Here is a 16,434-nt window from a genome sequence, read left to right on the forward strand (position 1 = left end):
CATTGGGCTGCATCTTGAGCGCTGCATTCAGTTTTGGGCCCCTTGCTACAAGGAAGGCATTGAGGCCCTGGAGCATGAATGGAGAAGGGCAACAAATCTGCAAAGGTTCTGGAGTACAAGTCTTTTGGGGAGCGGCTGAGGGAGTTGGGGCTATTGAGCCTTGAGGAGGATGAGGAGGATCAGGGGAGACCTCATCACTCTCTACAACTGCCTGAAAGGAGAATGTGATGAGGTGTGTGTGTCAGTAGCCCAGGTAAAATGAGAGGGAATGGCCTCAAGTTGCACCAAAGGACATTCAGGTTGGATATTAAGAAAACAATTCTTCTCAGAAAGAGTGGTGAAGCATTGCAACAACTGCCCAAAGAGGTGGTGGAATCACCATCCCTAGAGGTGTTCAAGAACTGGTGTAAACATGGCACTGAGGGACATGGTTAGTGGAGATGGTGGTGATGGGTCAAAGGTTGGACTAGATGATCTTAATGGTCATCCAACCTTGATGTTTCTGTGATTCCTGCTAGTAATTGGGTGCTCCAAGATTTTATTCTTCCCCCAGAGGCAGCATCAGGCACGTGGTGCAGGCACTCAGCAACCGGGGAGACCCTCAGAAGTTGGTATCCCATGTTACCCCTTGCGGACAGGGATGGGCAGGGATGGGGCTATAAGCAATAAAATAAAAGAAATACAAAACAACAGGAGTGTGTTAAAGCCTAAAAATCTAAACTCTGGTGAAGTACATAAAAGTTTTGAAATAAAATAAAACAAAGATTAACCTGGTAGGCTGCAAGGCCAACCGGACCAGCTGGGACCGCCCGTTTTCCTCCCTTCCCCGCCCAGGAGGGTGCGGAGGGGTTAAGCCCCGCCGGGGGCGGAGGCAGCCGGGCAGGGTTGTGTTTTGCCGCTCGGTGGCTCCTGATGGGGCTGGGGGCAGGCATGGCGCAGCGGCTGAACGAGCTGCCCGACCACTCGGCACGGGTGCGCGGGGCCGTGGCCGAGCTGCGGCGGCGGGCGGAGGCAGAGCCCGGACAGCGCTGGCCGCAGCCGCTCAGCGACGCCTTCCTGGTGAGGTTCCTGCGAGCCCGAGATTTCAACCTGGATTTGGCCTGGAGGGTAAGAGGGAAGCGGGAGCCCTCGGGACGCTGGGGTGCTTGTTTCAGCTGTCAGGCCCCTGGGTGAGCTCGGAAATGGAGATGTGGGTGGGCAGCGCTGCTCCTGGGGGTGTTGGGAGCCCTCTGCGGGCATGCGAGTGGATGAAGTATACTGCCAGATGGGTCAAGCAGGGCATTTAGGTTATAGAGCGTTGTTCATCATGCACACCTGCAGAGCAAAGCCATGGAGACGTCGCAAAGCTGCTAGCTTGGTGCGATCCCACTGGCAAAGATTCTGGTGCCTGCGGTAAGGTCACAGCTTAGCTGACAGCATCCTTCCAAGGGCATCTTTAACCTTGCTTTTCCTGCTCGGGCCATTAGAAACTCGTATGTCTCTGAGTTTTGCTGCAGGTGAAATTCTCTTTCTCTGTGAAATTTCTCTTTCTCTTGAAGTTTGGTAATTTACCAGGCTTTGGTGAGTTTTGTTCCATCCCTATCTGTTGTATGGCTCGTTGCCATAAAGACATTGCATGCCTGTTTTCTGCAGTCAGAAGTACAGATTGTTATCATTTCTTTTTTGCAAGAAAGGTTGATAACCACTAATTCATCTCAATGGAAAGTATTTCCAAATCTTTCTAGGGCACAAAAGCTTGTGCCAACTGGAAGCTGTGTTTTAATGGAACTTGATGCTGTTTATATAACATTGCCCAACACAGTTCACCTTTCATTTTCTGCTTTTGTATGCTCTCGGTCTTCCAAGTTTAGAAATGTGTGTCAGCATAAGTGAAGACTGCGTGAAATTGTATTGCATCATCAGGGTGGTAAAAAAGAATGATGCTCATAATAGTAATTAGCTTTAACTTTATCTGATGTTCTTTTCGTTTGACTCCTGAGGTTTGTGTGACAGCTTTAAATCTCAGCAGAAGAATGAGCAAGTCAAGACAGATTCCTTTGGCTATTCATGCATCTTACTGTTCCTCTAAGTTCGTGACATGGCTTATATCAGATGTGTAGTAGCAATTGTAGGACTGTGCCTTTCTTTTCATTTTTTTCCCCTGTCCTTTATTGCTAGGTTCCAAAAAGTAGAGTTTAATGAAGATGATCCACCCTCCAACTTGTGTTGCAGCACTGGAAATTGATAATCCTGTGGATACGGCAATGGCACTCAAGAGTTTGGCCCATAGTTTTCTGCAGTTTCTTGTGATTAGTTGTTAGATGTGCTGTAGGTTGGACTACATGGAGTGGGAGGAGAATCAAACTGGATGTTAGGAAGATTCTTCACCAGTGTGTGGCCAGGCCCTGGAACAGTCTCCTCAGGGCAGTGGTCTTGGCTCCAAACTAATGGACTTCAAGGAGTGTTTGGATAAAGGCCTCAGACATAGGGTTTGATTTTATGTCGTCCGTTGTGGATCCAGGTGATCTTTGTGGGTCCCTTCTGTGACTCTGTGTCTAGTCTTTAAGAGTGTGGGATCTAAGCCAGGTTTAGAGATGGAATCTACAGAGTAGTGGATTTTCATTTTTTTATACTCTGTGAGAATCAGCTCTCTAGGGCTGGGGCCCTACTGTGGAAGAATCAAGGCATTTTAGAATCTCTTTGGGTCTGTATTGATTGCTAACTCTAAAATTCTTGTTCGGATACTTCTGTGTTCTAAGAGTTTTCAGTGTTCAGGAAAGTCACATGCTGAATCTTTCCACCTCAAATTTCTTTTGTGTACTATATGCCTATGACAATGTTCTATATGCCAGATGACATTGATTTCTAGCTCTTTGGAAACAGCATGGGAAGAAGACAAATAAATAAATAAATAAAGGAACGTGTTGATCTGCAATCAGTATATTCTAGAAAAGCCCAAGAGGATTATTGTGCAAATGTCTGTGGTAACTGTAAGAAAAAGATTAATCAAACCCAAATGAGACCTCATGGGATGAGGTTATGTTTTTGTATCATCCTAGACAGTGCCCTCCTGTCATCTGTCTTAGACGGTGGCTGACCTTCCCCACCTGAGTACATATCCCCTCTCAGCTCAGAGTACGGTCTGGTACAACCTGATTTTCCCCACCAGGAAAATGGCACTACTGCATGGTACTTGTAGAACAGGTAAGTGATGATCATACTTGTAGAACAGGTAGGGGATGATCAGAGTCTTTGGCTTACCGGTGCCTGTGACCAAAAGAATGGAAGATTTCTCCACCATCCTTCTTACTATGGGCTTATACTTAGCCTTATATATGAGTTTGGTTACTGACCAAACTCTTTCATGATGCATGCCAGGTTAATATGTAACTCATATATCTGATTATTGGCCTCTCAGGAGTTTGTTTATCAACGTTTGGAAATCTTCCAGAAAATAATCAGTTAGATGGTGATTCCATTTCAGAATCATTTAGTGGAACAGAAATCTTTTACGTTTTTTCTTCTAGCAGTTCCAGACTTGCTTTAAAGTACTAAACTATTTCTACATGTCATCCTTAGAAAAAAATCCACCACTGAAATAGCTAGTTGGAACTGAAGAACACAAAGAACTGGAAAATGTGTATGTTTTGAAGCCAATGATATATTTAAGTAAGCTCAGCAGCAGACTGTTCTTGCAATAGAAGAAAATCATTTTCCTGCATTTTGGATCACAGGAAAGGTTTGTCCAAATTCCTTACCTTTGAAAGTGGCTGGAAAGGAATGCAGGAGCCTTGATCGCTTAAGTACAGACTCCTGGAAAAAGAGGTGAAATTAAGCAAATATTTTCTACTATAGGATTTCAAATGTGTGAATGTTATCAGTGAGAATGTGTGTAATCTTTAAATCCTTTGTGAAATCCTGTCAGAGATTTGTCTCTGGGAGTGTGCAGAAGGTCCTTTGACACGGGCTAACAACAACTGTGAAATAACACATAAAGCCCTGAATATGCCAGTAAGACATTTTCCTGTCCAGTGAAACTTGTCCACAGGGCTTACATCCCCCCCAAAAAAAGTGGTGTTGTATTGTTGCAGCCTCTTTCACTTGTGCATTTGTAATCCCTGTGAGAGATAAAAGTGGGGATTGGATGTTAATACTGAAAAAGATTTAAACTGAGAAGCAGTGCTCTGGGTCACCATTAATTGAGTTAAAGCAATGGGTTTGGTCCTTTTTAATGTGCCAGTTGTGTGGGTATGTTTGACTTTCTTGCTGTGATCAAAACTGCTGACGCTTGGATTCAATAGTGGTATGTGAAATACAGAGAAATAGCAGCCCCTGTACTGTCTTGTACTTGAAGTGGATGATTCTCATGATACTCTAGAGCGAAGAATGAATGTTGAAATTCAGTAAAAATGCAACACTGAAACACCAGCATCAAGGTGTGTGTATGTGTGTATACACACAAACTTAGTTCTGTCTTGCACCTTTGTTAATATGGTTATCAATCAGGAAAAATAACTGGTTTTCATATGGACGTACATCAATTTTTATAACAAACATTGTTTTCTAGTCCAAGTACTGAGTTCTCTTTCATTTGTTTTATATCACGAGATGTGGATTAATCAATAACATCTCTGATGTTAAGAAATCTGGAACTATCTTCTATGACCTCAGGAGGAATCTCTTGATGCTTAACTCCTGACAATGGAGTTTTTCATCCAGCTTTGCTTATCATCAAGTTATTTCGTGTCTGTTCTCAGATGCTCAACAGATATTTAAGTTGCTCAGTTTGTGTACACAGGTAATTATATGGAGATGTTTTTTTCTTGTAAATGTATGAGTCATTTTGATTGTAATGAGTGCTCCCCTTTCTCCTGATTATATTACATTTATATTCTGTACTCAGGCTGCTTTTTATGAACAAAACTGACACTTTCCTTTGCTATCTTAACTAAAAAAAACAGAACAAAACAAAACCCCCATTCCGATGTTTTAAATATTCCATGTAAATTCCTGTCTTTAAGCAATGTTAATCTAGGAATTTTCAAAATAAACTAAAACTGTAAAATCCACTGTTAATTTTTGTATTCAGTTATGTTTAAGAATTACTCATGTAAGTGGCTCTGTATGACTTGAGAATGTCCAGCGGCTGAGAAAGTGGCCGTTCACATAAAATGTCTCCAAATTAGCTGTGAATGTTATGGAAAATTATCTAATGCTGACCTTTACTTCAGAACTAAATCATCATTTCAGGTAATTAGGCCGAACAGTTTTTGATGTTACAACTATTCACTTGAACACTTTGTGGCTTTCTGGAAAAGGGAAGAAGGTGTGGAGCTTAGCTGTGTCTATGTAAAAAGTATTGTGCCTTAGAGTCATAAGTGCAATAACTGTGTGTTTATTCAATCAAGGGCAGTCAGTAGGTAAATGATGTTTTTTTAAGTATCCTTATTGTGTTGCAGGCTGTGAACACTATTCCCTTCCTACTCAGGTCTAGAAATAGAGGGTTTGATGTTTCTGCCTAGGGAAGTGTTAATGTTTATGAAAAGAAGAAACTAACTGAAAGCTGAGATTATTCAGGGGATTGAATGAACCTGTATTTATTCTCATCTTGATTTTGGCAAGCAGCTCTTCAAACAACTGCTTAAAATATTAATGTGATTGTTAAGTAGGTTCATTATGATGGGGTACACCTGATGTTAGAAAGGACAAACTATGAAGCAGCAGATGTTTGGATAGTACTCTTGTGGTTGTTTGTGTGGTTTTTATGCTGCTGTTTTAACTGTCTGTTTTGGAAAGATGAAGGAAAATAATACAGTGTGTAAACAGTGCTGTCTGGTTGGCACAGTGTTTGGGATTGTTCCACAGTGCCCTTTGTAAGGAGTCAAATTCCAGCAGAGTGAGATAATTGTAGTACCTCTTCTGGCCTATCTTTGCAATCAGTGAATTTCTACTCCACAGATTAACTTGGTTTCCTTCACTTCCTGCTCTGTTTGTTTACGTTAGCTGAATTTTATGAGGTCAAAAGACTTTTAGTAAAATACGTTAGCAGTTAAGTGATTCTGTTTACAGTGTACGGTCTAGAGTAAGGCTTTTATCAGCTGGCTTATTTCCAAGTCAGATGGGATTCTGGTATGGCAGATGGACCGTCCCGGTTTTGTGCCTACAAGTATATACTTACAGGCAATGTTTCCAGAAATTTTACAGTTAATTGCTGATCAATGCACCATCTACTTGTAAGTAAATTATTTTAACAAACAACATCTTGGCAATTTTGTCTAAGAATAGTCTTAAGCTGAGGAAAAATTGTATGTTTCTATGAAACAATATAAGAAATCTGAAAATAAAGAGTTAGAAATTATTACTAATGTTAATTGTATAACATGAACAAGTTATGAGGTATGCAGTGGTGAATCTTAGGTTTAGCATTACCCACCTGGATGCCTACCTGTGCAACCTGGTGTAGGGAACCTGCTTTGGCAGGGGGTTGGACTCGATGATCTCTGGAGGTCCCTTCCAACCCCTGTGATTTTGTTATTACCAGCATAGCTGGTAATAGCTGATGCATTCCAAGGGATGAATTTGGTATCCATTGAGGTTTCTTCCAGCCATTCTTTCTACAAAGAAAATGATCATTGCACAGATATGAGACGTTTTAGGGTTTTACTAAAGGTTTTATTAATTGGAGCTGACAGTTCTTTTAATTCTAGTGCTTCTGTTATGGAATGTGGTATAATTTAGAAATCAGTAAATATGAAGTAACAGAAATAAAGGAGAGTTGGTTGATGTTTTCATTTCTGTGAGCATATTTAATTTGTGAAACTATACTGAGGATCAGATTGCTTTTGATACTGGATGTAACAGCTTGAAAGAGTAGCCTGTCTATTCTACCTTTAAGATTTTAAACCTTTGATTTTCTTTTCTTGTGATACAAGGTACTGAAAAATTCTGGTTCATTTAGCTCCTTTGAAAATGATAGGAGTCCAAACTGTATTTTTCTAGGACATTTGAATAGAAAATACAAGCTTTGATAGCCAGAGCTATCCCTCTGTCCTCCAAACTCAGTGCTGGACAACTCAGCACGAGTGGCAGAGCAGAGGGAGATGATAGCTGGTGAATAGGAGACAATCTTGCATAGATTCCTACTTACCTATTCAGAATGTCATAAATAACTTCAGTTGCAGATCATTGCTACTCCTTTTCTTCACCACCAGTTAACTTCTTTATTTTAAAAGAGAAACTGTAATTAGAGTTTGGAACTACCATGTCACTGATTTAATTTTTAATGATCCATCTCTACCTACAGTAACGTCTCACAATATTATCTGTAATTCTGCTAGCTAGATGTTTCCTCAGAAAGAAACTCCTTTCATTGACCGTTCCTTAAGAGTTAGACCATTCTGTTTCGACATACAGTCCTCCCCATCCCTCATTAGTGCTAGCATATGTTGATTCCTTCCAGCCGTAGGAGCGAGGGCAGTTATGTTCCTGACAGACATGATCTATCTTTTAGTAAAACAGATTTACATTATTTCCATTCTGAGGGACGAAAATTGTCTAATAGGTAATGGGAGTGAAGGATTATACACTTTACACATTATACGCTTGTATTTTGCCTTACCTAAGGAGTAGGAGGGACTTTGAAAACGCGCTTCAGATATGCTGATGATCATATGTATGTCAAATGGTAAAATGAAATCATTATCAACTGTATGTACGCAGCAGGCACATCTTTTCCAAGTTCAACAAAATTTGAATGAATCCTATGAGTTATTAAACTGAATAATCCTAAATGTAACCTGAGAACTCTTTTGTACTGTTATATTTTTAATGCTTTGAAACTACTGGTGATTTCTGTATAGCCCAGTTTTCTTTTCTGACACAAAGTAGTATTTGTATTCCATTAATGAGCTGATGATTCTAAATGCATAACAACTCACTAATTTGATCAAGTATAGCAGCCTTCTGCTTCTCTGAGCAATTTGCTTTGAATACACAATGAAATGACAACTAATTTAATGAATTAAACCTCTGGCTGTGACCACATATTGAAACTGTGGTTTAATCTGTGTTTTTTTTATGTAATACCTGATGAATATCTGACACGCTTATTTTTTTTTTTTTTTTTTTTTCCAGTTACTGAAGAATTACCAGAAGTGGAGAGTTGAATGCCCAGAAATAAGTGCAGATTTGCAGCCATTTTCTGTCCTTGGTCTACTGCGTGCTGGCTATCATGGAGTCTTGAGATCAAGAGACCCGTCTGGAAGCAAAGTCCTAATATACAGAATTGGTGAGTGACAATATTTCTTGGACCCATGTCATACCTGGCTCTTGTACTAATTATTTTGTTTTTGTTTTTTGTTTGTTTGTTTGTAAATTATCACAATTTAAGCAGCAAAATAGAAGTATCTAATAGGTGTAACACCAGGAGTTGATAAAATGGAAGGTAATATGAGAATCTCTTAACTAGAAAGATAGTAATTTTTCTCCCCTATTACAAATACTTATGGGTTAACATAAAGATGTGTTTATTGAGCAGTAATAGTTACACCATTTGATTTGTAACTAGTATGTCTAAAGTTATGCATTCTTTTCTGAAATTTGTCTGTTAAGCAGAATTCTTGTTTGCATCAAAAAACTACTAAGGTTAAAAGCCTAGAATTTACCATATGTAACTATTTGGTTTCAAGTTTCCAAGCAGTAATTTTGTTTCCATGGGAATTCTAAAATATGTGTTTTGACTGTGGTGGAGATGCAGTACAGAGGGGAGAAAGAATGGAAAAAACGTGTACACCTTGTCATGTACCAACATTTAGCTTAGATGCAGATGTGTTCGCTGAGCTTTCACCATTCAGATGTAGCTGAAGAACCCTGTATAAATTATTCCCCGAATATTTTCAGTTTGTTTTGATGTATGTATTCCCTAAAGTCCTAAAAATAATAATTTAAAAATCACATGTTGACATATTTCTTTGTGGTTGCTTTGGAAAGAGAAATGATATTTACCAGCTTTCAACTAATTGTTTTAATATTGGCTGGTCTACTAGAGTGAAATGCTTTTCTTTGCAAAGCTGTGCTTTCTGATTGTGCCCAACGTGAAGGCTCATCCCACGCAATTCTTTGCTCAGGTCTCAAGAAAGCAAATGGAATTCACTGAGGCTTGGCAGTATTACTGTACTGAAGTAAAATCACATGGATTGGTGATCTGTGGTTTCCTTCTGGAGTTCCTGCAGCGCATTGCAAATGATTAGCCCCTTTGAGCTATACTATGCTTCCCTTTGGTTTCTGCTAATGGGATTGGTATTGTCTTAAGCTGTTTGTGGCAAAACCTTGTACTGGAGGCTATAGTTGTAGGTGCAGTGTATTACTTATCCCTGAGAAGCGGTAGGAAGTGAAAGTACAGATGTATGTAGTACGTTTGTGGTAATGCAGTGCAATGTACTTACCCCTCAGGACAATGGGATCCCACATCATTTACGGCATACGATGTGTTTCGTGTGAGTCTGATCACATCTGAACTCATTGTAAAGGAGATCGAGACTCAGAGGAATGGAGTCAAGGCTATCTTTGATCTTCAAGGGTGGCGATTTGCTCATGCATTTCAAATCAGTCCAGCAGTGGCCAAGAAAATTGCTGCTGTGCTCACAGTAAGTACAACATACTGCTTTATGCTGCTTCACTGTTATAACTCCCTATTTTTCTTCCATCTTAACTTATGGTAGTTTTTCCTTTCGTGCAGTTTGAAAGAACCAAATCATATATCCACAAAAAGTCAGATAACTCCTGCATATGTTGTGCTCAGTTTGACTTAAAGTATGTTGTTGTATAGCAGCAAATGCCCTTTAACCTCTGATGTCTTATTAAAATTCCACTGACTTGTTACGATGCAAGAATTTCTTAAGCAGCTAAAGCCTGCTTCTGTAAGGATCTGTTCAAAGATTGTTTTTTTTCTTTTCCTTGAGACTTAGAGAAGATAAAAAACAGGGTGTTCTAAGTGCAGTTCAAGCCAAGTGGTTACTACTTGTCAGCAAGTATAGATGATAGTGCCAAGACCATCCATCTGTTCCCAACAGCATGTGGCATTTGTTTTGCTTGTGTTTCCCAATAACATGAGTTATTTTGTGCAACTCATTGTTACCTCACCTCATTTTCACAAAACTTGTAGGAACCTTACTGTCTCTAAGACTTTTTCCTATCTGTCAAATTCAGTTGAGTTTTGCCAATGGATTTGAACAAAAAGAGAGGAAAGAGGCAGAGAATTGGCAGGCAAGTTACACTGTTGTCATATTATCCTACCTTCCTTCAGAAGTTAAGCTGAAAATCAGTAATGATAAAACTGTTAAACTGTGATGTAGAAATGGGCTAGGGAGATAATCTCTCACTCTGGTTTGGCAAGGTTTATATCTGAGGGTAATTCAGAGCTTAGTCAGTGAGCTGATAGCATCAGAATTTCATCAGCTCTTCCTTCTTGATCCCTGCTGTAGAACTTCAAGGAAACCAATGAGTATTACAATTATTTTTTCATCTAGAATAAGAAAAATACTGATGTTTATATGATCCTGGGCCAATTCCATGAGAACAACAGTTCAGAGAATGTTTCTGCTGATTTCTGAAGTAGTAAACAAGTTGTTAGTAATTTTATAACTTTGATATTGAGAGCAGAAAGGAAATAGAATAGGATTTGCAATTAAACCTGAAGGTTTCGATCCATTACCTCAAATGAGGATATTCTTTGAATAAAATGATTCCATCTTATTACGGGTTTGTTGTATGTTTTTCAAACTTCTAAATATTTCTTATAGCAATTAAAAAAAAGATTGCATTTCCAATGTTGTTTTTTAGATGAGGAATAAGCTCAATTGATTTGTCTTTTTTTTTTTTTTTTCTTTTTTTTTAATTTCTTTTTTGGATTCTTTTCATCATTCTAGGTGCGGGTTTGTATGTTTCATCTAGAGGTTGTTTTTAGTGTTGATCACTATGCTTCTAAGTAAAAATTTAGGAACCTTGGTTTTTACCCTATGTCTTTCTTGTGAAATGTGTCTTTCTTGCAGATTGCTATCTTGTGTGGAGAAACACATTAAAAGAAAGGAAATAAATGTAATACAGAATAGAAAGTATAGTAATGTCAGTAGGTGACATCATCTTGAATATCAGTTACCTTGAGGCAAAACCAAATCCTTCTGTGAAGAAGAAAATAGTAGGCTTTAAACAAATGATAATAACACGCAGTAAACCTAAAATCTGACAGAATTAAGGTCTTTATCATACATTAACAGCTAATAGGATTTGCACTTAAGAAATGTGTGTTTTTTTTTCTTATCCATAGAAGACTGTTACGATATAGCCATTTTTATAAGCACCAGTTGCAGCGTAGTAGTATCAGGTGGGATTTTATAGGAGTTATTCTTCCCCATTGCATAATACTGTCTTTTTACAATATCATTATTTCCTTGCAGGTCGAGAAGTTGTGGAACTTCTATATGAAACTTAAACCCAACTAGTAGTATTTTAAATTATGAAGGCATATAGGAGAGACAGCTTTTATTATAGGGTTTATCCCTGCCTATAGCAGGGGATTGGAACTAGATGATTTTAAAGGTCCCTTCCAACCCTCACCATTCTATGACTATCACAATAATCTTTCCATAAAGCTGAACTTCAGGCTTGGGCAAATTCACTAATTTCAAGTCTCCTCTCTGAATTATAAATATAATTTATTTAACTTACAAATATAAACCACTGAATTTGCTGTTTTTATATCTATATATTCTCTGGGCTGTAGGAGTTGCCAGTGGCTAGTTACCTTTTTGGTAAAGGAGCAGCAGGATCTTTGCTATGAAGAACTGTACCTCAGAAGAAAAGCTGTGACAAAGCTTGGTGTATATTTTTTGTGTGCAATTTGTTGTTGTTTTTATAGTCAGCCTTCCCTTGTTATTTTTTTCCCCTACTAATGAGAAGAACAAAATGTGTTTTCCTAATCAGCATAAACTAAGTGTATTCCACAGTGCAAGAATTAGTAAGGCCAGAAGGAATACCTGTGGCTTTAGTTTCAGACTTGTCCTTCATGAGAGAATCTTTTCAATAATTCCTTTTTTCTCATGCTGTTTTTCATGTATCTTCACAGGATTCCTTTCCACTAAAAGTTCGAGGTATCCACTTGATTAATGAGCCTTTATTGTTCCACCCAGTCTTCGCTCTAATTAAGCCTTTTCTCACTGAAAAAATAAAGCAGCGGGTGAGTGCACACAAAACATTTATTTCTACCACAAAACCCCTAAACAAACGTCTGCAGCACTTCCCTTAGGATCTGAACTTTGAAGAGGATAAATCATTGTTTTAGTACTCTACTGCCCTCTGTAATCTAGCTGTAAAACATCCGCAGTTATCAATAATGTAGGAATTGCTGTTGTCACTACTCTAAAAAAATACTATAACAGGGGGTTAAATAACTTGTTTAAGATCACACAGCATATCCTCTGCAGAATAAGTGAAAAATAGGCCCCAGATCTCTAGGCACTCGATGAGAAATTGTCAACTAATGGTATTAATAATCAGAAAATTCTTGTCAACTGTTAGTAAGAAACCTATAAGTTTTTGACCAAAAGAAATGAAGAAGGCTTCAAGTTAGCTCTAATAAAGCAGGAAAATAGCAACCAAAACTGCAGCATTAAAAGGTGAAGCTGGAGGAGAGCAGTCCAGGATCTAATTTAATTTGAACTGAATTATGTGGACTGTAAGTACAGATTCTTCAGAATGTCTCCCTGGGCACCTGTTTGAACCTACCTACTTTGTACATAATGTTGTCTTCAAATGTGCTTAGCAGGACCTGATAGTAACAGCCAGGTGCTGAACACTACATGGCACATGTCAGGACAAGACATGTCAGCCCCCCTGGTACAGATTATTTTAGCTCTATGGGTATAGTGAGTTTTGGACTTAAAATGTACTTTCTTCCTCACTGAAAGACTCACTGTGAACACTTTAGTGTTTAGTGCAGCCAATCTGGAGACTTAAGTGCTTGTATTGCATTTATTTGCTGTCTGTTTTTACTCAAGAGTTAAGCATTCATACTGAAGTAAATGCTTCTCACATTTTGTTTTAGGTGTATATGCACGGAAGTAACTACTTGCAGAGTCTGACTGAACACTTTCCAGTCAGCATTCTCCCACAGGAATATGGGGGGCAAGGAGTTTCCTTTGAAGAACTAGCCAAGGAATGGACTGACTTCATAATGGCATCTGCAGAGTATCTCCAGAGCATTTCTCTGGTTGCCCATGAATAACCTTTTGAGAGTATTTTATCAATTCCTGAAGACTGGAAGTGGAAATAAATTTGATATGAAATCTTTCTTGTAAACTTGAAATCATAGTAAATTAAAGCAGAATGTCTTTTCAGAGCAGAATTACATTGACTGCACTTTTATACTAACTGGAGTTTATCAATATGTATGTCTGAGGAGACTAATGATTTCTAATGATGTTTGTAACTGGTAAAGTTGCATGCCAGTAGTTTTACATTGTATATCAGGTATTGATACAGCTCCTGTTAAATCTTGGAAGACATCTTATTAATTAATGCAGTCCAGAACCCTTATGCTTAGTTTTTTTATCTTGGCTTGTCAAGATGATAAGATACAAAGCCAAGTAATTACAGTAGAACAGAATATAGATGGGATAGACTATATGCAGAAGTATGAATACAGGCCTAATTTATAAGTAGGGGGCTGCTTTTCAAATTGATTCTCAGGGAAATGGCTGTTTTGTAAGTTCGTGCTGCTAAGATCACAGGCAAATAATGAATTAGTCATCAATCCTGAAACATTTGTTATCTTTGCGCTGCTTATGCAGTTTCCCTTTTTGTGCTAATTGACACAGTAATCTGGTAGCTTCATGGGGAAGATGAGGAAAGTGCCATGTATGTATTCAAAGGAGAGTGTGAATCAGGAGGAAATGGTAACAGAGGAAAAAAAATGATCAAAGTTTGACTTTCTTTCTTCAAAGAGATGTTGTCTGCAGATAAGCTATAAGCAACTCAGTCATGTGAACACTTAATTCCTGCTGTAGATTGCTGTGGAGGTCAATGGCTCTTTGCTGGCTGCAGTATCTGCCTTGCAGGGTGAAGTGTATTATTCTTCATAGATCAGGAACTTAGAAATAACTGCTGTGTGGTTTAAGGGTGCTTTGGACCTTAGCCTAGGAGATGCCTAGGAGATTCTTATCTTCAGAAAAGCGATCTTGCCAGCCTGTGTAGTGTTGGACACTGGAAGAATTTGTTATTAATTTCTGTTGAGTTTTCTTTTGTATTTCTGTAATGAAAAAAAAAGCTATCTATACTTACAGAGAATAGATTTTTAAGGGGACACAATTCATGCATAAATGCTGTATGTTTATAAAGTGCTGCATGTATTACACAGCAGTATCATCCTACATTCCCCAGGATTTAATAATCTAAAGCGGTAATTTATTTTTCACTGTTTCTGTTTTTTTGTTTTGTTTTGTTTTTAAAGTTTCTATTAATACACCAACTGCTGGAATTTGTATACTCAGTTTTTATCAGTTTTATAACAAGCCAGAGAGTGTTCGTGTAAGTATTAAACATTTAGCATTCCATCTAAATGCTCACCATAACAATGTATTTCTCAGGTGGCTAGAAATGCTAACTTCTGTTCTTTTAAAACATGTAGGACATTGGGATGTTGTATTAATAAATGTTTAGGGGAGAGAAAAGAGAATATGCTATGAATTCAGAAACATTTTACTTTATCATTGATAACTTCATTATTGCAAAAGCCAGCAGAAGCTGTTTTTTTATTAGCATGTGTAAGATCTGTGAAAGGCCTACACAGTATGTGCTGGTCAGAGTTTCCTTTGCTGCCTAAGGTCAATGTCAGATAGAAAATTCCTTTGGAACTGACAAGGATTTTCCTTTCTCAGTTCTCTCATTTCCTTAAGTGCATTCTCATTCTTTTCTTTCAGGATATCTTTGATGCAGAGCCTAAATTTGAATAAATATTTTTCATACATTCATATATTTCATTATCCTTCTTTTTATCTGATTGAACTATTTTGTGATATGAAAAAGCTCTTTAAATGTTGAGGTGATTATTTTTTATAAGAAAATAAGTAGTCAGTCATTTGGCAGTTCTTCAGGTGTATAACTCAACTTCCAAGTCATTTATGAGACAGAGAACTGAAGCTATTGCACTAACATTAAGCTCTCTGTTTTAATCCTTGAATGTATGCCATGTAAAGGAACAAACCATGTTCTGTGAACAGGTTCCTGTGAAACCCATCTCTTATTGTTGCTGTTTTATCTAACAGAAATTAAATTCCTTTATTTGATTGTTTACGTAGAGAAAAAGATGTGTGGCTTTTATCTTCATTTGAACTATACTATTTCTATGAAGTCTTAAATATGGTCAAAAATATCCTGAACCTACTATTAAATGGTAACATGAATATGTAGTGCAATAGAGCACAGGGTGCAGTAAGTTTTTTCATGAACTGTTAATTATTTTTAATGTTTACATGTTAAGTAGAACTTGGAAACTCTGGATGAGGAACGACTGTCACTGCTGCTAATGACATAAAATAATCAGGAGATATGCATAAAAAGAGGGAAAGTGTGCTGTGTGGAGATAAGTCAACTGCAAAGTAAACTAACAAAAATGTGCTCGTGCCTTACTCTTCTCTAACAAGACCAGGAGTGCCTTTAAAAAATAAACTTGCTGTTAAATGCTGCTACTGCCTATAAGCATGATTTAATGCACCTTTTAATTCTTCTTTTTTTTTTGTACATGTCAACATAATTATATTAATAAACCTTTTCTAATTCATCCAGTCTCCTCTGTTTTGAAGAGCTTTAGTTACTTTTCAGTGACACAGGAATTACTTTTCACTAAGTGCTACCTATTTCTGACTCCTGCTGGTGATGCCATAGTATAATAGAAAGACTTGGGTTGGAAGGGTCTCACAGACCATACAGTTCTGACCTCCCACCATGGGTAGTAGGGTTGCCACCACCAGCTCAAGCTGCTGAGGGCCCATCCAACCTGGCCTTCAACACCTGCAGGGATGGGGCATTCATAGCCTCTCAGGATGGTCCCGTGCCAGCACCTCACCGCCCTCTGTAAAACATTTTCCCCAGACATCCAATCTAAATATTCCCTCTTTTAGTTTAAACCTGTTCTCCCTTGTCACTATCAAGCCATGTAAAAAGTCAATCTCCCTCCTGCTTATCTGCACCCTTTAAGTACTGGAAGGCTGCAGTGATGTCTTTCTTGCAGCTTTCTCCATGCTGAACAAGCCCAGCTCCGTCAGCCTGTTGTAGGAGAGGTGCTCCAGTCCACTGCTTACCTTCACGGCCCTCCTCTGGGCCCACTTCAACATTTACACACTTTTCCTGGGTTTGGGGCCCCGTGGTCTGGACACAAAAGTTCACGTGGGCAGAACAGAAGGA

At 38.5% G+C, this 16,434-nt stretch overlaps 1 protein-coding gene across 2 annotated transcripts; it reads left to right on the forward strand.

Moving 5' to 3' along the window:
• Positions 1–870: 870 nt before the first annotated feature.
• Positions 871–15,816, forward strand: TTPA (alpha tocopherol transfer protein). Of its 2 annotated transcripts, none has more exons than XM_072328914.1 (5): positions 871–1,107; positions 8,113–8,266; positions 9,430–9,623; positions 12,101–12,211; positions 13,079–15,816. In XM_072328914.1, the coding sequence occupies exons 1-5, from the start codon at positions 913–915 to the stop codon at positions 13,256–13,258; spliced, it is 834 nt and encodes a 277-aa protein (XP_072185015.1). In that variant the 5' UTR covers positions 871–912; the 3' UTR covers positions 13,259–15,816. The 2 variants fall into 2 exon arrangements, with proteins under 2 accessions (XP_072185015.1, XP_072185016.1); XM_072328915.1 differs by having other exon boundaries at positions 871–1,059.
• Positions 15,817–16,434: the final 618 nt, after the last annotated feature.

This window comes from Excalfactoria chinensis, chromosome 2, assembly GCF_039878825.1.
Source record: "Excalfactoria chinensis isolate bCotChi1 chromosome 2, bCotChi1.hap2, whole genome shotgun sequence".
NCBI classification, from domain to species: domain Eukaryota; kingdom Metazoa; phylum Chordata; class Aves; order Galliformes; family Phasianidae; genus Excalfactoria; species Excalfactoria chinensis.